This window comes from Brachyistius frenatus, unplaced genomic scaffold (genome assembly GCF_029030835.1).
Source record: "Brachyistius frenatus isolate BFR_SWC_R1_liver_20210118 unplaced genomic scaffold, ASM2903083v1 Contig_7, whole genome shotgun sequence".
Lineage (NCBI taxonomy): Eukaryota > Metazoa > Chordata > Actinopteri > Embiotocidae > Brachyistius > Brachyistius frenatus.
This window is the reverse complement of record NW_027210606.1, coordinates 5,220,001-5,246,669: the sequence shown is the minus strand read 5'-3', so window position 1 is coordinate 5,246,669 and position 26,669 is coordinate 5,220,001. Positions and strand designations below refer to the sequence as shown.

The window sequence follows — 26,669 nt, the reverse complement described above, 5'->3', positions numbered from 1 at the left end:
CCAAAGTCTTTGTTTCTGATACAAAAGAGACACTGTGGACTGTGCCTGGCTGTCCCTCTGCTCTGGTTGCTTCTGGAGAGTCATTATGCTGTAACATTTAACAATGCAGTTGTTTCCTCTTTTTGGATGGTGGATCTGTTTCAGAGATAAATATGAGATCACCTCCCATATTTAACATTGAAATTAATATGAAGCAATATGTATCATTTTCTGTCCTTGACTTTGATTTTCCTTAATCCTCTGCAAGATAACACTCATCCAGCTTTATATTTTTCCCTAATTTATAAAACGAAACAACAACTCAGAGTAACTAAATGAATGTTAAAGGTGCAGTCTAACACTAACTCCTTAAAGTTAGAAAGCCTCCCATATTTCTGACCAAGAAGATGTAAATACATGTATAGTGAAATTTATTACGAAGCAATGGTGATGATGTATTTTATATATATGTAATTTCATGTATAATATATATGTAATTTCATATATGCATATATATACACATGAAATTACAAAAGCCACCTGCAAAAGCTGCTGCCGGCATGGAGGAATTTTTTTCAAATTTGGCTCAAACGTTTTAGGATGACCTGAGTAGATTTTGGTGGTCAAAGGTCACTTTGACCTCATAAAACATGTTTGTGACCATAACTCAAGTATTTATGCTAATTATGGCAACATTGCACACAAATGTGTAAAAGGGTAAAATGATGAAGTGATGGCACTTCATATCCAAAAGATGAAATAAATGACCACCGACAAAAGGAATTTTCAAATAAAGGCGTCTGTGGAAGCTGAAGCTGCACAAAAGTGTTTATTTTTCACTAAATACCACTTTACTGCTGTTTGATAGAAGCTATCAGTATGTTTACAGAATGTGTGAATCAGAGGGCATGATAACGTGCTCATTTCCAGGTAAAATAATTATAGCTGCATATATGTTGGCAGATGATGCATTCAAATGTTGCGGTTATTTCCGTAAAGTGCGGAATGGCAGCGTGCGGTTTGAGACATTAACACTGCCCAGTCAAAATTCAAATTCTAGTGAGAGTCCTAACACATTCGATTGCTTTATTTTAGTGCATTAACTATGTCATTTGGAACACAGCCTCAGTGTGCTGTGCTACCTTAAATCTGAGTGTAAACATTTCAACCACTAGATGGCCTCAGGGGGGAAAATTACACTCTATAGACTGGAATAACTGTTAATGGAGTCGTTGATCATATTATTGAATCTTATCTCAAGACAAAAACCATCTTGTTTAATGTAACTTTTCACAGTCCATCCTCTCCTCCTCCAGGTGCTTGCAGAATTACATCCCCGCCCACAGCCTCACACTGTCGTGCCCCGTGTGCCGCCAGACCTCAATCCTGCCGGAGAAAGGTGTGGCGGCGTTGCAGAATAACTTCTTCATCACCAACCTGATGGACGTGCTGCAGCGGGCGCCGGACAGCCGCAGCCAGGAGGCCGCCGCTCTCAACAACATCACCACCGTGGCTACGGGCCAACTGCTCTCCTGCCCCAACCATGGAGGCAGCGTAAGAGTTACTCACACTGTCCTCTGGTCTCACACGCACACTTACACACAAAATACTCAATTATGATCACATAACATGCAACAAATCTCTAAACTGTGTTACAAGTGACAGTGTGTAAACCAGCTCTGTAGGTCAGTTATGTTTTGAGACGGAGTCTAAGCCTTTAAGGAACCATATCTGGACAGTCTTTCTTTTTTCTCATAGTCTTACTACTTTTACATTTTTGGTTTACAGTTTTTTTTTGTGGTAGATTTAAATGTTCACTGAATGTTCAACATAACTTTGTCTTGGGAGATGGTTAAATAACTAAAAATAGTGTTTTATTTGGTCATTTATAACTTTAATGAGAGGTTACAGCTATGGCAGCAGCTTTCATTCAAAATCAGCAAAATAAACCTCATGTTGGAGCCGGACCAAGTCATACTTTTAGGACCATTAATGTCTTTTTAAAATTTCCAAGCAATCTTACCCATATTTTTTGAAATATTTCAGTGTGTACCAAAGTGGTGAACTTTCTGACGTTGCTATAATGTTGCTAAATGCCCATTTTAAAGTCCGATCTCTACTTTTCTTGTCCCTTAGGTCATGGAGTTTTACTGTCCTCCGTGTGAGACTGCCATGTGTCAGGAGTGCACCAGCGGGGAACATGGAGAACACCCGACTGTGCCTCTGAAAGATGTAGTGGAACAACACAAGGCCTCATTACAGGATCAGCTGGATGCTGTCAAGAAGAGGTACAACAGGAGCATTATGCACTGACGATGTCGTCATACTGCACTGCACGCTTTAAGCATATCACTCCCGAGCAGTGACCATGATGGCATGAACACAGCCGTCCTTTTTATTTTCCCACTGGGTCATATGGCTGACAGTCTTTTCTCTTCATTTCTGCGTTCCCTCCGCTTGCTCTCAGATTACCAGAGATCGACTCGGCCCTGCAGATGCTGTCGGAGATCCTGCTGCAGCTGACCAATCAGAAGAGCTCCATTGAGGAGGACATCCACACCACCTTTGATGAGCTGCAGAAGACCCTCAATGTCCGCAAGAGTGTTTTACTCATGGAGCTGGAGGTCAACTACGGCCTCAAGCAGAAGGTGAAGTGGCGTGACAGTAATGTAGAGTGTAGTTTTAGTGTTTTGCTTCAACGTTCGGCATAGACTTTCAAACTATCTGGTGGTGATAAGTTTTGTCTGAGTGTTTTAATCAGTGTAACACACTTTGCTGTTATTATCTAGCTCTTAAAGGAGCTGTATTAACTGGACACTGAGTCTTTATGCAACGTAAGGAATTTATAAAAGAGGAAAAACATTAGTGCATCATTAAAATGAATGCAACACTGACCTCATTATAATCTCTTTTTGGAGAGCCTTCAACCTATCACAGACCACTCATCAGGCTGTTTCTGCTGATCTGTGTGTCAAGGGCTCAGCTGGCCTGAGCCGCTGCAACTGACAGGGGGGTTGGTGGAGTTGGTGCACCACCCCGACCAGACATCCAATCACCGTGTTGGGTTAAGAGCCTGCTGCTGCTCCCTTTAGGGAGATTCATCACATGTGCTGCTAATGATTTACAACTCACTGGCTGGTGTGCAGTCAAAACACTGGAGCCCCGAAGGGGAAGTCAGATCTGTGACTTTCAGCTGCATCGCTGCTGCTGGTGCTAGATGGAGCCAGTGTACTCCGTGTGCTTGATTTGGGTGTGTCATGTGTGGCGAGGGAATACAGTACAGCTTTGCTCTTCATGCTGCAAACACAGTGTGAATGGAGATCTTCAGAGCGTCACTGTGTGAATCAGTCGACAGGGTGGGATAGCTGAAGGCGTTTGGATGAAACGTTTGACTCCGGTTTGAGATAAACAACGTAATGGCCTCTCGTTTTGGAAGAGAAGAGGAGTGGGATGGCCAGATGCAGGTGGGTTTGCCTTGGTGCTTTGATGAGTGGGTGGTGATGTCCTAAAGGTTAGTTTAAAGTGTATCTGAATGTGACCTGTTACCGTAAAAAGACACTTTACATCAAAGTTTTACGACACATAATGCACAGCTAATGCAGGACTCATGATGATTTAATGCAGAAGGTTTCATCAATTCCTGTTGCTCATAGTTAACAAAGGATCAACTTACTTGGAGTTTATGTTATTAACTAACACAATATGGATCATCAGTTGATTTACTTCTTTATATTAATTCATACGTGACCACATTAGCAACAATTCAGTTACACAGAAAAGGTCATTTTAGACTTGTGACTTTTCTCATTGAAATATGCTTCTTCTTCTTCTTCTTTTTTTTTTTTTTTTAAATCAGATTGTTTATCACACATCTTCATGCTGCTGCATGACCCATGATGTCACATCTATTTCTTAGGGAGAGGCATGTGAGCTTGTTTTAATGATATTGTGTTCTTGGGGAAAAAGTGGAAATAAATCCAGCAAGTGGCTGGAACATGTTCTGCCAACATGTTCTTAATGAGCTCAGATTCCCTTCATGCTGACAAGTCATGCTTTATTTTCCCACTGGTCTTGATCCCTTAGAAGAAATCTTTTTTGATTGTCCCTCCTCCAAAACAGAGAAGCCTGTTAGGTTTTAATGATGGCTTGACTGCAGAAGAAGAGTCTATTTCAGTGGTTCCCCACCCGGGGATCGGGAATCCTCAAGGGATAAAGATAAATCTGTGAGATGAAAGAGAGAACAAGAGGGAAAAAAATGTAATATTCTTGTAAAATGATGCCAGGTATATTCGAGCCTCTTTAACATACTCAGTGGAATCAGGAAAATCCCACTGTTTCATGTAATCTGAATGTGACCGTGCTGTCCTCTGGTGTGTCCACGTGTAGGTGCTCCAAGCCCAGCTGGACACCCTGCTGCAGGGCCAGGAGGGCATCAACAGCAGCTGTAACTTCACGGAGCAGGCGCTGAGCCACGGCACCGAGGCCGAGGTGCTGCTGGTGAAGAAACAGATGAGCGAGCGTCTCGTCGAGCTGGCCAGCCAGGAGCTGCCGCTGCAGCCCGGAGAGAACGACCAGCTGGACTTCCTCGTGGAGACCGAAGGACTGAAGAAGTCCATCCACAACCTGGGCACTATTGTAACCACCAACGCCGTGGCCTCGGAGACCGTGGCAACAGGTGAAGGGTTACGGCACTGTGTGGTGGGCATGTCCACGTCCATCACCATAACAACCAAGGACAAAGACGGAGAGCTGTGCAAGATGGGTAACGCAGTCATCTCTGCGGAAATCTCCTCACCTGAAGGCAGCAAAGGTGACGGAGAGATTCTGGACAACAAGAACGGCACGTATGAGTACCTGTTCACAGCTCCTAAAGAGGGCACTTTTAATTTATCACTGCGTTTATATGAACAACATATTAAAGGAAGCCCCTTTAAGATAAAGGCCACCAAATCCATAGATGTGTTGCCAACCTCAGACGGTGTGAAGAAGAGGCTGAAGTCTCCAGGCAGCGGACACATCAAGCAGAAGGCCATCAAGAGGCCGGCCAGTATGTACAGCACAGGGAGGAGGAAAGAGAATCCCATCGAGGACGACCTGATCTTCAGAATCGGTAAGAACGGCAGCAGGAGCTCAAACCTCAGGGCTGTTTTGGTATCAGTTGAAATAAGCCTGGAATACCAGGTAACTATCAGTGTTTAGTTGGTGTAAATAAATGTCTACAATTAGTTTAAGCACTTGATTACAAAGTGGCCCAAAATGTATGTTCTTATGCAGGTGCCTATTTAGTTTATCATTGTGGTTTTATTTAAAAAAAAAAAAAAAAATAGGATTATCAGAAGATAAGTAAAGCTTTTTTTTTTCTCCATGTAAGGTATTGACTAATGCATATATTATGTTTGCATCAATATCAGGTGGCAATAACATTTGAAACAATAGTTCGTCCTGGTCAATAGATCAACACTGTAAATCTGCCAGATGTCAGAGGAGCTCAAACGTCTCATTTCTGTAAAATATTTTTAGACCTAACTTGTGTGCAGTAGAGTCCATATCAATTAAAGCTGATCAACAGAAAAAGTATTCACAACAATTTTGACAAATGACTAATTATTTACCAAAAGGGGAAAAAAAGCCAGACATCTTCTGTTTGTTCAGCTTCTCAAATGTGAGGTTTTTCTGTATTTGTCAATTTTGACATTGTTAAATGAATGGGGTTTGAGGTTTAACTGTTTTAGTTTAGAATTATTATTTTTTTAAGACATAACCTCACTCTTTTGGAAGTATTAATGAAAAAAAATTTCACATTTTTCTACCAAAACAAATAAGAAATAAAGAATAAATAATTAAAACAATTGAATGGTAATTAATCAGTATGGCCCACACGCCACAATATTTCAGTAATATACAGTAGACAAACTTATCAGGACTGCTGCTGCCTGTTGGTGCTAATATGGAGCATTACGTCACCTTTGGAAGGTCTCACCTGATCACAGGCAGTAACACCGTGCAAGTAACTCCATAAAGGCACATTTCAAGTATCAGGTTCAACAAAATGTCAAAAGCAACACATCACATCATCAGTCCAACATGAACTTGGCTGTATTTTGTGTCTTACAGGCACAAAAGGCAGAAACAAAGGGGAGTTCACTAACCTGCAGGGAGTGGCTGCGTCCTCTCTGGGAAAGGTGCTGATAGCAGACAGCAACAACCAGTGTGTCCAGGTAAGAGGAACTTCCTGTGCTTCCTGTTGCTCTCAGAAAACAGGTTTGTGGTCAGAGGACACTGGTGGAAAACTATAATGTACTAGTACTTTGTGGAGTTCAACAGTGCTGCCTTTGTACTTTGTTAATTTTCTGCTGTCATACAGTATATAGCGTGAACTTGTGGAACCTTGAAAATGTAATCGATGTTCAAATCTAATTTTCTTGTTTCTTGCAGATTTTTTCGAATGATGGCCAGTTCAAAAGTCGTTTTGGCATCCGGGGCCGGACTCCGGGCCAACTGCAGCGGCCGACGGGTGTGGCCGTCCACCCTAACGGTGACATCATCATCGCCGACTATGACAACAAATGGGTCAGCATCTTTTCATGTGATGGCAAGTTTAAGGTAAGTCAGACTTTTATCATTACCTAGTGTCAGTGTTAGTGTTAACTGGGATTTCACAATAATACTGTTATTCAATATTTATATTGTCCCTATAGCAACACTGCACCACTTTTTAAAAGGTCCATACGATTGTTGTGAAATTTAGGTTGAGTTCTTTGTTATTCAGACAGCAGTACAGCTGCACCAGATGCTCCTCCTTTGGCCATTTACAATCATCACACCTCATTTGCAAATTTCTGGAGTGTTAAGAGATGTACTCATGCAGGTTTCCGCTTCCCCTTTCAGTCTCTGTTTATTTATGGTAGAAATTGCATATCTTAAAATAGAAATGATTTGTTTCATGGTTTGGATATTTGGATAATTTAATAGAAGTTGTTCTGCATTCTTAAGTAACAAGAGAGTTGCAATGGCAGGATGTGAGATATTCCCATGTTCCACTTGGGGGCAGCCTGTGGTTCATTCACTGAATGCAGGCCTTTTATCAACCACAGTCACAGAACTATTTGTGTGTGTGTGTGCAGTCATGGATGTTTTCTAGTGTACAATCCTAAGGGGACTGTCTACTTGTCATTTATCTGCTACTATAAATACTAATGCTGATAATTTGTTGCGTTAAGAGTTATTATTTGTTTCCTGATGTGGAAAAATTGAAAAAAAAAATATTGCCCCCGTATCGGAGAAATATAAAATCCTCTTTCTGTCCAGAACAAAATCGGCTCGGGGAAACTGATGGGTCCCAAAGGTGTGTCAGTGGACAGAAACGGACACATCATTGTAGTCGACAACAAGGCCTGCTGCGTCTTCATCTTCCAGGTCAACGGCAAGCTGGTCACCAAGTTCGGTAACCGTGGCAACGGTGACAGGCAGTTTGCAGGTACACTCAATGGTAATACCGTGCACTGTCCCCCGCACAGTCTTTCTCCAACCAGCTCACACCTGCATGCTGGAATGACGTCGAATGACAAAACGGGAACCATAAAGACCCCGATCGCCCGGACTCTGAGTTTCTCTACATTTAGAGATAAGATGGGAGCTTGAGTGAATGTAGAGTGAATTTTAACTTCAGTCCAATAAATCGCTGCATTGGTCATTACATACATTTTTAACTCACATGTCCACAGAACATGTTGATCATGCTATGAATAGCTTCATAAAAATCCTCATTTTTTTTTTTTCTCACAATACCGTTAATTAAAGTAATGAATCTTATCTCACTTTACTGCATTAAATTACCAAGCTGCATGTTTTCCACACACATCTGCCAGGCAAATGTTTGATGATCTCAATCATTTCTATGTTTTTTTGCAGAATTAGACAAATGACGCATGTCTTAACCCTTTTTCTGATTTATTTTCTTTAACCCAGGCCCTCACTTTGCTGCTGTCAACAACAACAATGAAATCATTGTGACAGATTTCCATAACCACTCAGTCAAGGTAAGAGCAATGTCAGAGTAGTGAAAGTATATTACAACTGTACTGGAAACAAAATCGAATCTTTGAAGATGACATTTAGTCCGTTTTTAAAACTAAAAATTACGGCATGTTCGATAGAATGTTGTTGCTGGTTTTTTTTTGTTTTTTAAAAAAAATTTTTTTTTACTTTTTACATAAACAAGCCTTAAAGGCCTCTCCAGGCAAAATGTGTTTACCTATTGTTACTTCATTTGGATGTATGACAGTACAGGGCTGTTCTCACATTCACCCATCGAAGGGGGAGAGTTTGTCTCTGTTTAACATCTGGATGTCCCAGCAAGATTTTGTGACATCACACTTAGTCTGGCAACCAATCATAGTCCAGTATGCACTGTGTTTGGCATAGGTCCCTGACTACACTCAGTAAAGTGGGAGACATTTTGTGTTCAGCAGGAGTAAATCTACTTTTAAGATTTCTTAAATAAGTCAGGCACAAATAATTGTTTAAAGGAAGGTATATGCATGTCTACAGGGAAACTCTTAATTTGTTTTTTTTAATAACAATACTTAAGCTTATGTATTCATTTGTGTATTTTACTAGGCAAAATAATTAACATTACAAATCTAAAATTGCAAACATACCAGAAGGGAAAAACACTGGAAGAAAAAAAAGGCCTAAGAAAAAGAATAATACCAGTAATCTTCTCCTGAAGCTCATCAATGATTACTCCTGCTAAGAGCACAATATAATGAACTATTGGCATCAAAAGCAATAGCCAACCTTCTGCAACTTAATTTGTATATTTTACTAACTACACTCACATGCCATAGGTGCAATATTTTGCTTTTGTAGTAATTTAAATGTCTTATTTCTCTTCTATTTCCTCCTTCAAAACCAAACTGTAGGTGTTCAACACAGAGGGGGAGTTCTTGCTGAAGTTTGGTTCTAACGGCGAAGGCAACGGGCAGTTCAACGCCCCCACGGGAGTGGCAGTGGACGTCAACGGAAACATCATAGTAGCAGACTGGGGCAACAGCCGGATACAGGTCAGCGCAAAGTACAAAACGTCTCACCTCAACAAGTGCCAAGAAAAAACAAGCAGAGGTCGGCTTTACTGCCCTGCAGCAGTCACAGCTGTCTGAGTTACAGAGTACAGAATGTCTTTATGGTTCATTTCTACACTTGACAGACTCTGTGTCAAAGACATTTTGTTTGATGGTTTTTCTTTTTGATCTGGTGTCATGCTATTTTACTGTTTTCCATCATACTATGTAATGTAATGTTGCCAAAATAACATTGCATTAGTTGCACAGAAAAAGCTGCGTCCACAGTGGAGTCTAAACTTAACATGAAAATAAATTATAAGAAACAATTCTCGCTTCCTCTTCTAAATAATGTACTTATTTAACAGGCCACATTTTCAAACAACCACTTCAGTCACTTTGATTACCCTCTTACTATGAAATCAATCACATACTTTATTAAAATTAAGTGTAACTAAATGGATTTTCCATTAGGAAGCAGAAGAAGTAAGTAAGAAGTATTTGTCTTTTTTTTTTTTATCCTTGGATAACACACTGGACAAATTCAACTTCAGCAGTGTTTCTACTTGTTTCAATATAAAGTGTTAATGTTCCATCTCAGAACTGAAAGAATCTTTTCTTTGACAGATTATAATACATTCTATGTTTTAGTAGAGGAATCATATTCAATTGTACTCACTCGCAATATTTGTGTTTGGAGTTTGGTGTCTATCTGCTATCATAAACTGACGTTATTTTGCAAAGATCAAAATACCTGTTGTACCACAAGATCCCAAAATGCCATTTATGTGTGCTACTTTACCTCACCTACACTTAACATAACCATTGAAGGACTTAATTGCACATGACTTTTAATTTATGTAAAGCAAAGCATGTCCTTGTTTTACTCCAAATATAAATACAAACCAAACACTGACAAGCCTTCTCTTTCTCTCAGGTGTTTGATGGCAGCGGTTCCTTCCTCTCTTACATCAACACGTCAGCCGACCCGCTCTACGGCCCGCAGGGACTGGCGCTCACCTCTGACGGACACGTTGTGGTCGCCGATTCCGGCAACCACTGCTTCAAAGTCTACCGCTACCTGCAGTAGCCCCCTCTCCTCTCAACGCACAACTTGTACAGTGTATATGTATATATACACACACACACACACACAAACATTAGTATGGAGCGACTGGAAGATTTTGCACTCACCCACTCATCCATTCATCCTTGAATCGCGCTGTCGTCGTGCCATCTGTTTGACCCCTGATGCTGAAGAAAACAATAGAAAAGGATTATTTGTGGGAGCGAGAGGATCTCTGATACTCACAGATGGCTGCTGCTGATTGGTGCTTTGAGGAGTCACTCTTAACCTTGTTCACGTTCCATCTTGACCGTGCTGATTTGGGAAAAAAAATGAAGCTTTAATATTGAACACGAGGTAGTCCTTGGATTGTTCATCACCCGACAGTAAACTGGAAGATTATGCAATTGCATCTGTTCCTATAAAATACTGGCTGGTCACTGTGTTAAGTGAGATTGAAATCCAAGTAAATATAGTTACCTGAGAAATAATGGATTTCCATTTAGTAAGAATAACTGCAGCTTCCTGTTTGATGCCCTTAAGAGTCCTCACATTTTGCCTGTTCACTATAAAATAAATATTTCACCTAGTGTAGTAGCAGGTTATTTTCGAGCATGAGCATGCTGTTTTTACTAACTAACACCTGAAAGCGTACTGAGCACAATATATAAAGCAATTTCAGGCTGACACGTACAAACATTACCATAAGAAATAATAATTATATCTGTGTGAAAACAACTGTTTAGTGTGAACTATGTCATCACTTTAAATTAACACAGTACTCTGAGGGCTTAATTGGTTTTGGAAAACCACATTTTGTGTGTTTGCGTGCGCAAGACAAATGTTAACCGTGTGTTGTGATAAATTAAGGTTCCAAACATAAGCCACCTGATATGCAGGCCTCTGTTGTGCAGGTGTGAATGCACCTGTGTGTTTGGGTTGTGTATGAGGCCTCTTAACACAACTCACAATCTGCTGTGATTATGAGCAAACATCTTTGAATTTGTGGCAGAATTTGAGTAAAAGGCTGAAAATACATTCGACAGGGTGCGTCAGTCTTTGTTTGAAAGGTGTGTTCATCATGCTGGAAGTAGGTTTCATCTATCAGAGCAGCAGAACTCCGATCACCTTCACTCCTCTCTGTGTGCTCTTATGTCTAGAACTACTAACAGGTTGTATTTTAGTGAAACAATTTGTCTATCTTCTCAAAAGAAAGATGCAATATGTAGTTTACCAGTTGAGTTGTATATTGTGAAAATGCACTGTGCTCCTGTTAGAAAGCCTTGCTCAGACATTGTTTGTCTTCAAGCACACAATTGTCATTATTTGTTATCCTGAATTTGGTCATCCATTTTCTACACGATCCTGTCAAATCATTTGTTTTCCATTGTCTTGTTTATATTTGTAATGCCAAATGGAATTAAAGTGCCCATAGAAAATAATATTGTGTTTGGGTTTGTGTAAAAGAGGTAAGCTGAATTTACTATGATGCTGCTAAACAAACCTAGACAAATATAAGCAGTTTTCCTTTCTGAGTGCTTTTATGTCTGCTCTGCTGTCTGTAAGTGAACAATTTATTTTGTTAGACAGCAGAGGGCGTAAGAAAATCACGAGACGAGATGAAGTCAAACAACAGTGCATCTGTAACCACCTTTAAAATTGGAGAAGTCTCTTTGTTAAATGATAGTCAATACTGAGAGGTGTGACAATCACGGAGCGTGCAAGTAGTGTTTAAACTTAAGTAAACGTATTCAATTGATTTAGAATGTGTGATGTCGGTGTGGGCCTATTTTTGTTTTGAATTTCTAATATTTTATCTTTTTCAACAGGACAACGTAGCACAAAGTACTTATGCACATAGTAGTTTCTCAACTTAACAAATGTCCAGGCATACATTATAACAATTTCCACAGTTTGTAGTTGTAGTTGTCCAGCTGACATTGACGCAGATGTTTGGGTTAATGATGTTGCTGCTGTTATTGACTTTACGAGCAATACTTACAGTATATTCTTGTTTTATTTATCTATAGAAATATTAAATACATTTATATTATTGTACACGATATGTAACTCTGTTTATGTTTGTTTGCCACGTAATACAACACCAAGCTAATATCTTTTGCGTGAAAACCTTGGTTTGTTAACGGCGCTCTGTTGATATTAAAAGTATGTGGAGTACAGGCGTTTACGAGGAGCCTTGAACGCAGCACTAACCAGTGACGGCCGAGCGCGGGAAATTCAGTCCTGCCTGAACACACTTCTTCTTGTTTGGATTACAAACGGAATCGCGCAGTATTACATTTAAGCGCCTAAATCGTTGATGTTAGTGGTCGTTGCTCGTACAGTATACAACGCAAAATGGTAGGTAAATGTTTACTTTGATTTGCAGAGCAGTGTCGAGAGGTCCACCGACGCTCACGTATCTGGAGGCTGTAATCTCTTGAGCTATCAGAAACGTTACCTTCACTAAGCAGCAGTTAACACGTAAGGTTCGTTTCACATTATGCATTAAGCGAAAGTGCTACGAGGTTATCGTTTCGCGTCGTTGTGGCCATATCAATTGTAATATCAACAGGACCGTCATACTAAATTACATTGGCGCGTCGCTGCCCGGTGTGAAACGTCTACTTCCGGTGCTCTATAAGTTACGCTATGGAGAACCAGTGAGGATATGAAGTCATTGCAGAGAGAACATGGGTAGATGTCAGGCGACTATACAGCACAAAAACACGACTCGGTTCGGTTACGTGCGGGTAATTTCTGTTGGCCCATAAACCTGTTAGTTCATCCACTAACTATCTCCTCTGTGAAGGTTGTCGTTGCTCAGTGCTGCCGCTGCTGGTCGGAGGCCACATTACAACAATACTCATGCAGGAGGACAGACGTACAGTTCATTCAGAAGTTAGAGCTGCAACGATTAGGAGATTAATTGAGCGGCAGAAAATTAATCACCAACCATTTTGATCACCGAGTGAATTGTTTTGAATAATTTTTTATGAAAAAAAAAATGCTTAAAGTGTTTGATTCCAGCTTTTTAAAATGTGAAAATGGTCTGCTTCTTTTTGTCTTCCATGATAATAAACTGAATATCTTTTAGTTGTAGGCTGTTGGTCTGGACTAAATAAGACATACTAGGCTCCTGCTGGTGCTTTGGGAAACACTGATTGAGATTTGTCATCATTTTCTGACAATTTTCAATCAATTGACAAAATAATTGACAGATTAACTAATAATGAAAGCAATTGTTATTTGCAGCTCTGCTGGTAGTATCACCGGCCCATAAGACAAATTGCTATCTCAAAGTGCTGTGGTTTATGCTGATATGTCTCGCTCCTTGTTGCATGTAAATAACAGGAGTTCAGCAAATCTGTTAAATCAGTTACTGCTTTGTGAATTAGTAATCACATCAAACTCTGTTGCAGTCCAAGAAGAAAGGACTGAGTTTGGAGGAGAAGAGAACTCGCATGATGGAAATTTTCTTTGAATCGGTGAGTTTTTTCTTTGCAGGTGGCCCATAGATATGATATCTGTGTGATATGTGTCCCAGCCTCTATGTCCCCTCTATGTCTCTGCTACCTTTGTTATACTTGCGACTGCATGGATTTAAAAGCTGATCACTACTCATACTGGTCACTATTGTTATGTTACTAAATTACTATTATTTCACAATCTGAAAAAGGAGAGTATTGATTTAAAGTTGTTAATACAGAGTTAGGATGCCTACATTTTGGGAAGGAGATAAAAGCAACATGCAAAGTACTTACCAAAACATGAACGGGCACAGAGGAAGTTTTTATGTCCTCATTTCAAAAAGCTGCCTCAGATGCAAAACATGTTGTTCTCATCACTGTGTGGTTGTCTTTCTCTTTCATACACACTCTCATCATGCACATACACAGCCTGATAAAAACTTAACATGAATGGACAAGGCAGTACCAACATGAGATTATTATGTTATGAATGTGAATCCATTTAAAAAAAAAAAAAAAACTGAAATAGTTAAATCTCTAAGCTTTGAGTATGTCATTATATCATATATTTACTAGATAGATACATTCACTGTTTGAGTCCTTGCATGTGAGGTCATTTAGCTATCTAATGATTAGGGAGGGGACAAGATTTTCAAATATCCAAATAGTCGTTAAAATATAAAAACTTAATTGAATAGTATATTTGCACGAAATGCCCATCCCTATTAATAATAGTACTAACAAAAGATGTAGAAAGTGCTTTCCAACATTTTAGTACTGCAGTTGAATTAAACCAGGCAGGTAATAGTAAAAAACATAAAATATCCTGGGATGCCTAAAAATAGGTAAACTGATATATAAATAATTAAAACAATTATATCAACTGTATTAAAGTCCAGGGAGCCCAAATACAGTGGCACTAAGCCATCAATGTAGAAACTGATTGAGATGGTTGTTAAATGTTTCCTTTATTTTGGATTTAATGAAAAAAGAAATCCTTGATTATATTTTTCACTCTCTTTCCAGAAAGATGTGTTTCAACTCAAAGACATAGAGAAGATTGCCCCGAAGACAAAAGGCATAAGTGAGTAGTGATCAACAGAACTGTCATTAACTGCCCTTATGTGTAAAACATGTACAGTCTTTTTATTGTTTCCCTCGCTGGTGTCTCAATAAATATTTCCAACGAAATCTACAGGTTGGCAGAGACATCACTCTTAAAAAAAACACATCTTATATTCTCATAGATCATACTGTTAATTTGTGTTGCATGTTTTGGACCCATTTACTTGGTTGTTTTTTTTTAGTCTAAACTGCCAAAAACAACTTAATTCTTAAAGAAAATATAAACTATGAATTAAATTAAGACAATCACTTGAAAAATTGTCAGGAATGTTTGTGAGACCAGCAGAAGATTTTCCAGTAGTTTCTTTATCTAAATGGTTCTGTATTATTATTATTAGTAATAATAATAGGAGAAGAGAATAAAACTAAAATGTGCTTGGCAAGTAACAAATGGGATAAAACATGCATGAATTTCTTCAATGTTCTGTTTTTTTTTAGTAGAATCCCATTAGTTTTCTTTCAGGGACTGTACAGACAGCATCAACAACGGTGCACCCTCGTGCATTCTTGAAAACACTGGTGACATGCTTACCGAGTTACCATGGCAACCAGGACTTGCAATCGCCATATTTAGTCTGAATAAGCAGCAGCAGACCTATCAATAGCAGTAGTCTCACATTTCAGAGAACTTTTGAAAGCTTTCAGCTCTTTCGTAAAACATCAGCCTAACATTATGAGCATCGAGGGAAAACGGATAAACATACAAACTTAGATTTTTTTTTTTTTTTTTTTTTTTTTTAGTGCTAGACTGTCCAGAAGAACGATGCTGTGTTTGGCTTGGTTGGAATGGACTGAGGAGGGATTTTGTTTTTAAATGGACAAAGCATGAATCTGGAGAAACTGGATCTTGCTGCTGTGATTAAAAGCACATGTTACAGGCCCCTGTACTTGGGCACAGTGTAGTTCCAGAGTGATGGAGGGGGGGGCAACAAGAGATCTGCACTGTGGGCACATTTTCCTGTAGAAGGAGAAAAACGTGAGAAAAGGGGCCAAGGGAGTGATCTCAGCTAGAAGTGGTAATAACATACTGGTAATCATTAAAAATGATCTGAAGTTAGAAAAGGGCAAAAAGCCGTTGGAATCACATGAACAGAGAAGAAGGCAGTTCCTGAGCTGAGCACATACCAAGTTTGGTTAATCCATCCAGACTGTTTTTCATTTTCAATCCTCGCTGCCAGTCCTCTATTTTTTTGCTGCCGTTCGAACTCCTCTCGGCAGATAAGGCCTTTCAGTTTCACAGTGGATCGGCTGAGCGAAGCGCGTGGGAGTATCTCATTTCACCGCTGACACTGTTCAAGATATAACTCCTGCTCTGTTACATTCTCTCATGCCGTGTTCAGATAAGTATAAAAACGGCCAGAGAAGCTGCAGATGTGTGGGCTCAGCTTTGTGAACCTTTCTGGAGCATACTTTGCCAAAAAGGAGACCTAGTGATGACTGGCAGTTTTTAAATCCTTAGCTGAATGAAATATACTAAACATCAGATGCATTTTAGATTTTAAAACCAACTCATGAATCTATAGATGTTACTAACTCCACTATGAAGCAATATAATGATTAAAAAAAAAAAAATTGAGATTTGAATGTGAAAAGTGTGCTGTCTCCTCTGTGCTGCTTTCAGCTCCCATGTCTGTGAAGGAAGTGCTGCAGAGCCTGGTCGATGACAACATGGTGGACTGTGAACGAGTTGGCACATCCAACTACTACTGGGCCTTTCCCAGTAAGGCCTTAAACGCTCGCAAGCACAAACTGGACGAGCTGCAGAAGCAGGTGAGTGCAGCTGATTGTAGTCTGGTCTCATGTACGGCACATATGGGATGTTCTTATGCTGTGATGCACAGTATCTCTGCATCTTTCTGTTGAAAACCATAATTTGATTTAAGATAGAGTTTCGTCTCACACAGAGTTGTTGTGTTTTCTGGTTTAAGAGGACACTGCTCACTGTAGTTCACTGTAATGAGGTCAATATGTGACGAACACAGTCCAGAAAAAACTTCTGCTCATATAAGGTGAAAAGAAACAGGAAGAAAACACAAATGAGCTGTTTCTCAGAGTATGTATAGGAATATATATATATATTGATTATGTATGTTTTAAATCCAATATTTATTTTATTTTTAAAAAAATTACCAGATTAAAAAAAAAAAAAAAGATAAAAAGAAACCTGCTTCTGGTCTGTTTCTGAGAGATCTGTTGCCACGGAAAGTTACACCGCGCATCCTTGAACGTGTCGTCGTCTGTGATGACCCACTTCCCTCTCGCCTGTTGCACGGCGGACAGATGGTGCGAGGGCGGCGACTCCTCGGAGAACGTTAGCCACCAGATTTCTGGGACAGAAGTTAAATGTTGTGAAGCAGCGAGCTCTCGCTAAATACCCACGTTTGGTCGGACCATACGCGGACAGCCGACAGTGAGGAGCCACAGCATTTGGTCACCAGATCATCATGCATCTATTTAAACAGCAATGCAAATTTGTTTGCTCCATGGCATGAATAAAAGATGACAAATAAGTGTCACCATAGAATAATAAGCGATGTACAGACTACAACACAGCTTCGTCTTGCTGCCAAATTATCTGTATGCATGCCTGAACAGTTCAATTAACAGCAATATAAATGGCTGTTAATGACACATTCGTGCATTAGTGTCTAATATGCTGGTGAGGACTCATGAACCCACTATGAATTTACAGTCATATTCCTCTGTATTAGTCAGTCACTGTTTCAATATTGTAAGTTAAAAGTGATTTTATTATTGATTAAATGTCACAGTTCAGGAACATCTCAGTTGTCTATAGACTTATTAATGAGCTAATGTCAACTGTAACATAACTCTTTTGTGCTTTAAAGATTTCTGACTCCAAGCAGCGGAAAACGTCTCTACAGAAAGTGGTTAAAAAAGCACAAGTAGGACGTGAAGACACGGTAAGAATACGTTCATATGATAGCACACAAAATTCATACTTTAATTTAATGTCTCGGTAAATGAAACCGAACAAAAGGAGTTCAAAAAATATCTTTGTATGTGTGTAGAAAGAACGAAGCGCTCTACTGAAGGAGCTGCAGGCTCTGAGAGGGGAACGAACACAGCTGCAGGCCGAGTTGGAGAAGTACCGAGAATGTGACCCCGAAGTCGTTAAAGAGACGAGTGAGTACATGCCAACCGATTTATAAAAAATAAAAAAATAAATATATTATCCCCCTGTACAAACTAACACAACCTAGTAAAGCAGTCTACAAGCAGTATACAGAATGGGACTTTAAATTCATGTTAATTTAATCAAGCGTTGCATCACTGATACACCACAGCATGTGTTCTTTGTAAATTATTACAGTCCAAGTATTAATTAGCTTCAAGTTCTACTGTGAGAAGTTGTTGCTGAAAGCTTTGATTTTGGCTCCAAAAGTGAATTCAGCTCCTGAGAGAATAACAAGGAGCAGTGGAGTCTACCATCAGGTGTCTAATCCATAAAAATGGTACTGTTCTGCATCCATGTGGGATCTCTGACTAAAAGGAGGCAGAGGAAAGAGCTGGAAGCTTCTGTAGTTTTCAACTTAGCATGGACAAGTGCTTTCACACCAGATAATGACACACAATTGTGCAGTTGGAGCCGGATTATTTTTCGCTGCAGCCTCCCACACTGTCAGATATTGAGGTGGTGCCAGTGAGACTTTGGTGCACTTGGCAGACGTGAACAATTTTCACCCTTTTTTGTAGTTGCTCAACTCACCAATCACTCAACACAGATACAGTCGCATTAATGGAAATAATAGCAGAAAACACCTCCAGCCGGCAGCGCTGCACTGAACTTGGCCTTCAGTCAAAAGCTCATAATTAAACACACGCAGGATGTGACGGATCGTATTTTACGCCCTCAAATTCCCTCCTCGCACATTTTACTGAAAGCCGTCTTGGATTTCAGACTGATTTAAATGAGGTGTTAAATTATCCAAATGCATTTAAAGCCCAGTTCAGACCAAAGATTTGTGACGAGATGAACTGGACGAGACGGTGTAAGATCTCCACAGCAACGACTCTGCACCTCCATCTGAACTGTTGGCTTTTCAGCCTTTTTCATATTTAGATAGGATTTTGTAGCATCTTAAAAGATGAATGAGGAGAGTGATTGTGAGCTACTTGCAACAGTTGCAGTTTTAGTTGCGATGGAACAGCAAAAATATAAAAACAAAACGACAGGGTTGAGAATTTGGAGCCACCCATGTGTCGCTGCCTCACATTGAATACCGAGCGGGCTTTTTTAACGCCTTTCTGGTCAGTTCCATCGTTTAGACTTTTCTTCCAGACACGGCTGTTCCTCAAAGGAATTGATGAAGTGATCCTCTCCTTCTTCTGTCCAAAACTCTGCCAATTTGATCAGCTGACAAGCTGATTGGCTGTTAAAAGAGGTCACATACGTTACCTCATGTAGTTACCTTATGTAGTAACGATCACAAATGCACGCCTCACTGACTAATCACAGCAGGCCTGTGAAACACAATTAGATGCAGCTTATCTTCCTGTGTCAGACATCTCAGACATGATTTTAAGGTGTGTACCCAGCGTGAGATACTTGTCACTGCGTTGCTGAGAACAAACGTGTGGGTTCTCATGATTACTTAAAATATGTAGGAGGAAGTGAAAACTGAACATAAGTGGTCCCACAACATGCTTTCACGTTCATGCGTTTTGAAATATCACCTTGAACCACAAACTAGTTAAATATGGACACAAGACAGCATGTAATGCTTCCTGCTGAAACGAAGACATCTTTTGGTCTTCAGAGTCCTGTGTCAGTTTTGATTGCAGTCTAAATAAACCTCTGACTTCTCAGCTCACAGTGCTGCGGTTAAAAACTTTTAAAAACACAAAGACAAGACAAGACCACTGGACTCGACTCCTTTACTGGCTGTTGCACACCTCTTCCAGGCCTCACAATGCACACAGGTATCTGGTATAAAAGATCCTACAGCGCTTTATGTTTGTGTTCCAGCTGACCTGTGGCAAATTGGGTGTGGAACTTTATCGACCGATGTGTGGTGTCACGAATATATCTGCTCTGTTTACCTGCACCTCCCGATGTTGCACCATGTTTGCGTTTTGTCTGCGCACAATTTGGCTGTTTTTTTTCCCCCACTGACAGTCGTATGGACACACAGGCAGATTATTGATACCTACTTGTTGTCCAAATAAGCCATTTTACTGCTGCACTTAACAGTGCTCTTATTGCAAATGACCTAAAAGGTGGAATTCATAGCCATCTTATAATTAAGCAATATAACAATCAAGATAAAAGCAAAAAATACCAAATATTCACATGTTGTAGCTTCTCAGATGTGATTGATTGTTGTCTTAGACTCTGATAGGAAACTGAGCGAGTAAAGCAGCAGTGTAAAACAATATGTTTAAATACATCAGCGAAGACGTTGTCATGAAAAATTTGTGACTGTTTTCTGGCATTTTATTGACCAAAAGATTATTCAATCATAAAACAGCTGTCAACTGCAACCCAAAATTGAATCCCCACGTAGAGTCTCCCTCGTTCCGAACAAATCGAAGGCTACCATGCAAGTACTTTGTCAAGTGCAGCTGGACACCTTGTTTATAAATATAACCTGGCATATAGAGTTTTTGACATCGTACAACTGTGCTCACATGCCAGTTAATTAGGTACACGTGTATAAAACTAATGCAGTTTGATACAACAGTGTTGCAGTGAATCCTCCCTTCATGAAGGGTGTGAAGTTTGAAGTGTGTAATTCTGTTCAAACTGATTTAGAGAGGTGAGGATTCAACTGCGGCCATTTTTGAGGCTGCTGTTCATTTGCATCTTGTTGTAGTGACGGGTGTAACAACTCTGGTCATGAAAGAGTCCACGCTTCCTACTGATGTCCATATTCAAGTTTTATTACAGAGGTAACATGGAACACCGTGAAAACTAGGAAATAAATGAGAGCAGCGTTAAACACAAAAGCTCAAACAACATAGAAACAAACACAATTCCCTGTTAATCTAAGTATAACAGTATTTAAGGTAACTTAATCAATTATTATCGTGTTCGCAGACTGACAAATGAATGAATATATTCCTTTCATCACATTTTTACTTTTATAAGTGTGAATAATATGAATATCATCTGTTATTGTATCACTGGCCACCTTATTAAATGGATAAGTCATCTGTTGTTGTTATCGGCTCTGAAATTCCACAACAGTGCATGTCAGATACAGATCATAAACACATTCACTACATAAATCCAGAAACAACAGGCCTGCTCTCACTTTCAACTGTCTCCACATGCCTGCAGGTCCTTCTTTCTTCTTTTTTAACTAACACACACACACACACACACACACACACACACACACACACACACACACACACACACACACACACACACACACACACACACACACACACACACACACACACACACACACACACACACACACACACACACACACACACACAGCTTTGTTCCAGATAACCATCTCCCCTCAGTGAAGCTTGAATTGTACTGGGTGAGCTGCATGCATGCAAATATGTGCCCAGTGTATCACATTATGTTATGTCTGCTGCTGAAGGAGGTTGGACTGAACTTGCAGAATGGGCCCAGACCTGTTCTTGCATGTAGGACAGCTGTAACCACGATACTCTGAGGTGCAGAGAGCATCTTCAAGGTTCAAGCTCTTTGCTGTTATTACACACATTTTAATCATTGTGAATGTCCATACTAAAGTCTCATTCAAAAATCAGAAGTCGGATAACTAGTATGTGTTACTTCCTTCCTCAACTGTGTCTCTGTTCAGACTATAAATTTGCTTCCTTTTTTTTCTTAAAAACTAACAAGCAAAACTGTGAATTGCATAGATACTACGCTGTTCTGGCAACTGTTGGTATTAAAACCATCTTAGGCTCTCTGTGTGCTTCTGTTGACCTGAGCGATAACCTCAGACACGGCGGACCTTCGGGGATCAGCAGTCTGTGGTCTTTCTGTTGGCACATGGTCAGTTTTGGTTGACACGTTGTGGCTTTGCTTTCATACAATTTAGCTCGTTTGGACAAACTGAGTCATATTCGCTTCCTCCACAACTTGTACTTCCTTCTTCTGGGGTGGACATTTCAAAACGAACGCGCATTTCTATTCGCATTAAAGTGTTTCCTCACAGCTACGATGTACAGCAGCTGTCCTAAGACAACTAAAACGTTTTTTGTTTTTTTCCATTACAGGCTGTAATGTTCGTTGCTGTGCTGTTATAACAAGTAGTAATACTTTGTAAATAAGAAAAGCCAAATCTTCTAGACTTGGTGAAAGAAATAGCTTCAACTTTGTTCAGCCTTTTTTCCCTGAACAAAACATGACACATGCACTGCTGTTTTCAGAAAGCAATATTTAAATCAATGGATTGGAGTTATTGTTTAAGTTCTCTCATTAGATTAGAAACAAAGTACTACTAAAAACACAGTCGTGCTCACTGTGATAACCAACGGGAAAACTAGTGGTGGTTCACACCACGTTGTGAATTATGTTGCATTTATCAGGTCAGGTTGTTTGACAAAGGTTTCCACACCCATAGTTACTAATAAGCTGTTGTGGTTATAGGTGGGGTTTAAAAAACACCAGACATTGGCAGGGCAAACGCATCAGAGCTAATGTGCCTGCTCGGTATGACATGTACGTATGACATGTATGTATGACGTGTGAATACACGCATCTTATTTACAACCACACAGAAGGAAAAACATAAAAGTACAGATTTCTTGATGGATTTGGACCATCGACCCAACCCTAACACCTCACCTTTATAGTGACACAGTGTATTTGGGTCAGGTATTATCAGGCTGACTGAGTGATGCAAACCTTCATTATGTTTGTGTTGTCTAGTATTTTATGCTCTTTGTTTTGTGGCAGTTTTATTTGTATTTAATCTACCAGTCGTACATTAGTTCTAAAAAGTATTTTCCTCTCTGGAGAAGACAGACTGTCAGTTGAACTCCTACGTTAAGCTTTCATTTGCTTTTATTTGTTTGGCCTATTTTACATATGCACAATGTCTGGGTCTGACCCATAAGCACTAAAGGTAACTAAAGAAACAAAGCATAGCAAATGGACCCAAATTCTAAATGGACATTGATGTTCTGTTTCAAATCTCACGCGTGACATTCAACTTCTCGGAGTCTTTTTACAGCACGATGAAGCAAAGCTCGTCATCTAACTGGTGATGTTATTGTAATGAGTTTGCTTGTGTCTTTGAAGTCTTTTTATGACAGAAATATGCTTTGCTGCTGCAAAGCCACATTTGCAATTTTTGAAGCTGCTGGCACTGAGATCCGGCTCTGGATGAGTAGTAAATAGACTGATGGCCTTTACAGATATAATGCATTTACTGATCACAAATTTTGTTTTGCAGAAAAGTCAAATGTTGTTGCGAAAGATGCTGTTTCCAGATGGACAGGTGAGTCATCATTTATTTTCATCTACATGCACACATAATAAGTCTGGATTAAAGCTGCAATATTTAAGTAACAGAAAATGAACCCATTTTTTTTGTGTTCAACATTTGATGAACAATTTGATGGTCTCCTCGGTAAGAAGTGAGCACTTGCCAACTGTAATTGTTTTGTATTGTACTAAATTGAATATTCCTGGCTTTTAAACTGATGATTGAAGACAGTGATTGACATCTCTTTGGGTGCACTTTTGTACTGTTTTCTGATGCATTTCTCAAGCTTGGCTCTGTCAGACTATTGCTCACAGATTCAGTTTTCTTTGCTGCGTTAATAGTTTGTGAACCCTGTGTGCATTAGCGTGCATTCAGCCTCTTTGAACAGCAATGTTCACCAATGTGAGACCAGTGTCAGTAGTTAAGTGCGATGACGGTGAGGTCGAGCTATTTTTCCGAGATGTAATTGGTGGTAGAGTTTTGGCTGGTTTCGGCGCATACCAACTAGTTAAAGCTGCTCCAATAGTTTCAAAATGAACCCTCGGTCTACGCCCAGTCGAACGCAACGACTGCGAAGGATTCCCTGCGGAGCGTACCCAAACCCACACTCACATTCACAAAGTGAAGGCTGTAAGGACACTTCAAGTCCTGCCGTCACCTCCCAGGAGTCACTTAGGCTCTCTGTGTGCTTCTGTTGACCTGAGCGATAACCTCAGACACGGCGGACCTTCGGGGATCAGCAAAGTCTGTGGTCTTTCTGTTGGCACATGGTCAGTTTTGGTTGACACGTTGTGGCTTTGCTTTCATACAATTTAGCTCATTTGGACAAACTGAGTCATATTCGCTTCCTCCACAACTTGTACTTCCTTCTTCTGGGGTGGACATTTCGAAACGAACGTGCATTCCTATTCGCATTAAAGTGTTTCCTCACAGCTACGATGTACAGCAGCCGTCCTAAGACAACTAAAACGTTTTTTTTTTTTTTTTCATTACAGGCTGTAATGTTCGTTGCTGTGCTGTTATAACAAGTAGTAATACTTTGTAAATAAGAAAAGCCAAATCTTCTAGACTTGGTGAAAGAAATAGCTTCAACTTTGTTCAGCCTTTTTTCCCTGAACAAAACATGACACATGCACTGCTGTTTTCAGCGTTATTTCTGCAGCCCCAGACCCCTCCAGCTTTGACTGATGACCCTGCTTAATATATTGAATTATCTGGAGCTGTTGTTTGTTCTGTGAAATCTCAAAGCCTCACTTTTTGAAAATGATGTGCAGCTTTGAACGTAGCCATGTTACAGTGAGACACATTTAGTCACTGGTCATATCAAAATTGGAGTTCAGTCATTTGCAGGTTTCAAGTGAAAAGTATTACTAATAGTGTAACTTACAGTTTATTGGCTTTCCGCTCTTGATAAGACCTGCGTTAGTCCACAGGAAGATACTAGATTTTCTTTTTAAACTAGTTACAGGTTTTCAGCTCGTCTCATGAATCCCTTCTAAAACATTTCCTTATAGTTATAAGTCATACATTCATTTAATTATTAGTTGGATAAACTACAATAAGAAGTCATCATACGATCTTATGCTGATGTTGAAAATGTATGTTCATTTTAGATGATCGGGATGATTTCAACATCGTAAATCATCAGATTAAAGATATGTGATTCTAAATGATCTGTTCTGACAACCGTTTATACTACAGTAAACAGAGACTTTGACCAAGAGTTACATGGAAGTAAAATAATGTAATTTTTTAAAGTTACCTACCAGTGGTCACATAAACACATGAAACACAGGTACTAATGTTGCTCAAGCGCACTAGTGTGCTGTGCTGCATTCAAGTGCAACATTGCACCTGCATCTTTTGTTAAGGGTAATAATCAGATGTAGGAATTTGACATGAGACTTCAACTAATAAAGCGGCTAAGTTAAAATATAAAACATTGCACAAATCCTCATAATTGTGAGGTTCTGGAGATATTTCCACCTCCTTTTCATGTTTGAGTAAAGGTGTGAAAATGCAAATAAAAACTATAAACTAAATCATGTGTCAGTTACGAACATGTTTAGACAGGAAGTGCCCAAATTCTTACCTATGAAGGGCAAAAATTTTGAAAAAATTAATCTGGATGAAAAAAAAACAAGTTTATTTTATGTAAAATTGCATTTTATTAAAATGTAATATATTTTACAGTCCCTTTGAAGGCAGCAATAGAGCCCCCTTAATCCCGAGATTCCCCCTGATCATCCCAATTCATTCCAGGTGGTACAGATCTTCACTGAAGTGAGATGTTTGCTGCTCAGGAAGTAAAATTAAATCTTCAGCCAAAATAGCATCGAGTAAATGCTTCAGAATCCCGGAGCAGATGGTTTTGTCCTTCGACACATCCATCACTCACAAGTCCAGGAATATTCTCCGACTCTCAGCCTGACTCTGCTGTAAATCTGCAGAACACTGAACGGGCAGATGCGTCGGCGTATTTGATCTAATTATGTAATGGGTTTGAATTTCTGTTTTCAGACAATGTTTTCGCCATCAAATCCTGGACAAAGAAGAAGTTTGCCTTTGAAGACAGCCGCATTAATAAAGCCTTCGGTATCCCCGAAGACTTTGACTACATGGACTAACTGCTAGCCTTTCATGGGCACAATCATCGACAAATCAGTTTTTTTAAGCTTCTGTTTGAAGCCCACATACCTGCTCTCTGCATTTGTAGTTTCTTTTCTGAGTATTAGACTGAAAATAAGTGCACCAGGATTCACATTCACAGCCTGTGGGTGGGCTTTACATAAGGACGAAAAGCAGTGATTTTTGGCAGCAGCAGATGGACTTTATCATCAGCGGATACGTTTCTTCGGTGCAACCAGAGAAGAGACTGAACCAACCATTAGTGGCTGTGAGGGGTGACGGGGTCATGTGATAAACAACTTAGCAGCCGGACTTTTTGGGACACCTGTTTGCATGAAAACTGAGATCCAAGTTGATGATGGAAAGGGATCAACACTGACTGCATCTGCGTTGCTAATGATTGAATTTACATAGTTTAAACAGATGGTTTGGACTCAAGTACTTGTGCACTTTTTCTTCTACATTTTCCCTTTTTTTTTTTTTTTAATGTTTTGACATTCAGGAATCTTCATTTACAAAAAGGGCAGATGGCAGAATCAAATTACAGAGGATATGTTATGTTTATGATGCTGTCAATATTTACTAGTACATTTACTTTCAGTGGAACCTTGTTTTGTTTTATATTGCAAATAAAATGACGCTCTTGAGTTTTGCAGTCCTGTTTGTGCAGTTGTTTTTCTTTAGAAATCGACACGGGAATGCTGCAGAATCTGCCACAAAAGCACAACTGTTTTGTTGGCTGCACATTCACTTTCCGTATGACAAAAAAAGGGGAACACTGCAGTCGTTAAATGTATAGAATGACTGTTGCAGTGCTTTTTTGTTCCATCAAACCAGATGCAAAACATTTAGTTGTGAGTTCTGTTTTTACTCATTGACCTACTTGACGGTGCCAATG

The 26,669-nt window shown here is 39.7% G+C and overlaps 2 protein-coding genes across 8 annotated transcripts in view; both read left to right on the top strand.

The window, feature by feature from the left end:
- Positions 1 to 11,549, top strand: part of trim2a (tripartite motif containing 2a) — a 30,096-nt gene extending 18,547 nt beyond the window's left edge. For 4 of the 7 annotated variants that reach the window (XM_069689755.1, XM_069689754.1, XM_069689753.1 and 1 more), the window contains exons 3-12: positions 1,296 to 1,533; positions 2,116 to 2,267; positions 2,447 to 2,627; positions 4,366 to 5,089; positions 6,094 to 6,197; positions 6,415 to 6,582; positions 7,288 to 7,468; positions 7,948 to 8,018; positions 8,904 to 9,044; positions 9,979 to 11,549. In XM_069689755.1, the coding sequence (XP_069545856.1) occupies positions 1,296 to 1,533; positions 2,116 to 2,267; positions 2,447 to 2,627; positions 4,366 to 5,089; positions 6,094 to 6,197; positions 6,415 to 6,582; positions 7,288 to 7,468; positions 7,948 to 8,018; positions 8,904 to 9,044; positions 9,979 to 10,131 (2,113 nt within the window). In that variant the 3' untranslated portion in view covers positions 10,132 to 11,549. Of the gene's footprint in view, positions 1 to 1,275; positions 1,534 to 2,115; positions 2,268 to 2,446; positions 2,628 to 4,365; positions 5,090 to 6,093; positions 6,198 to 6,414; positions 6,583 to 7,287; positions 7,469 to 7,947; positions 8,019 to 8,903; positions 9,045 to 9,978 lie in introns of all 7 variants that reach the window. The other 3 variants (XM_069689758.1, XM_069689757.1, XM_069689759.1) reach the window with 3 other exon arrangements.
- A 73-nt stretch (positions 11,550 to 11,622) lies between these two features.
- mnd1 (meiotic nuclear divisions 1 homolog (S. cerevisiae)) lies at positions 11,623 to 26,418 on the top strand. Its single transcript, XM_069689760.1, has 8 exons — positions 11,623 to 12,468; positions 13,530 to 13,595; positions 14,604 to 14,661; positions 16,324 to 16,472; positions 17,552 to 17,626; positions 17,735 to 17,849; positions 23,111 to 23,155; positions 25,664 to 26,418. The coding sequence occupies exons 1-8, from the start codon at positions 12,466 to 12,468 to the stop codon at positions 25,768 to 25,770; spliced, it is 618 nt and encodes a 205-aa protein (XP_069545861.1). The 5' UTR covers positions 11,623 to 12,465; the 3' UTR covers positions 25,771 to 26,418.
- Positions 26,419 to 26,669: the final 251 nt, after the last annotated feature.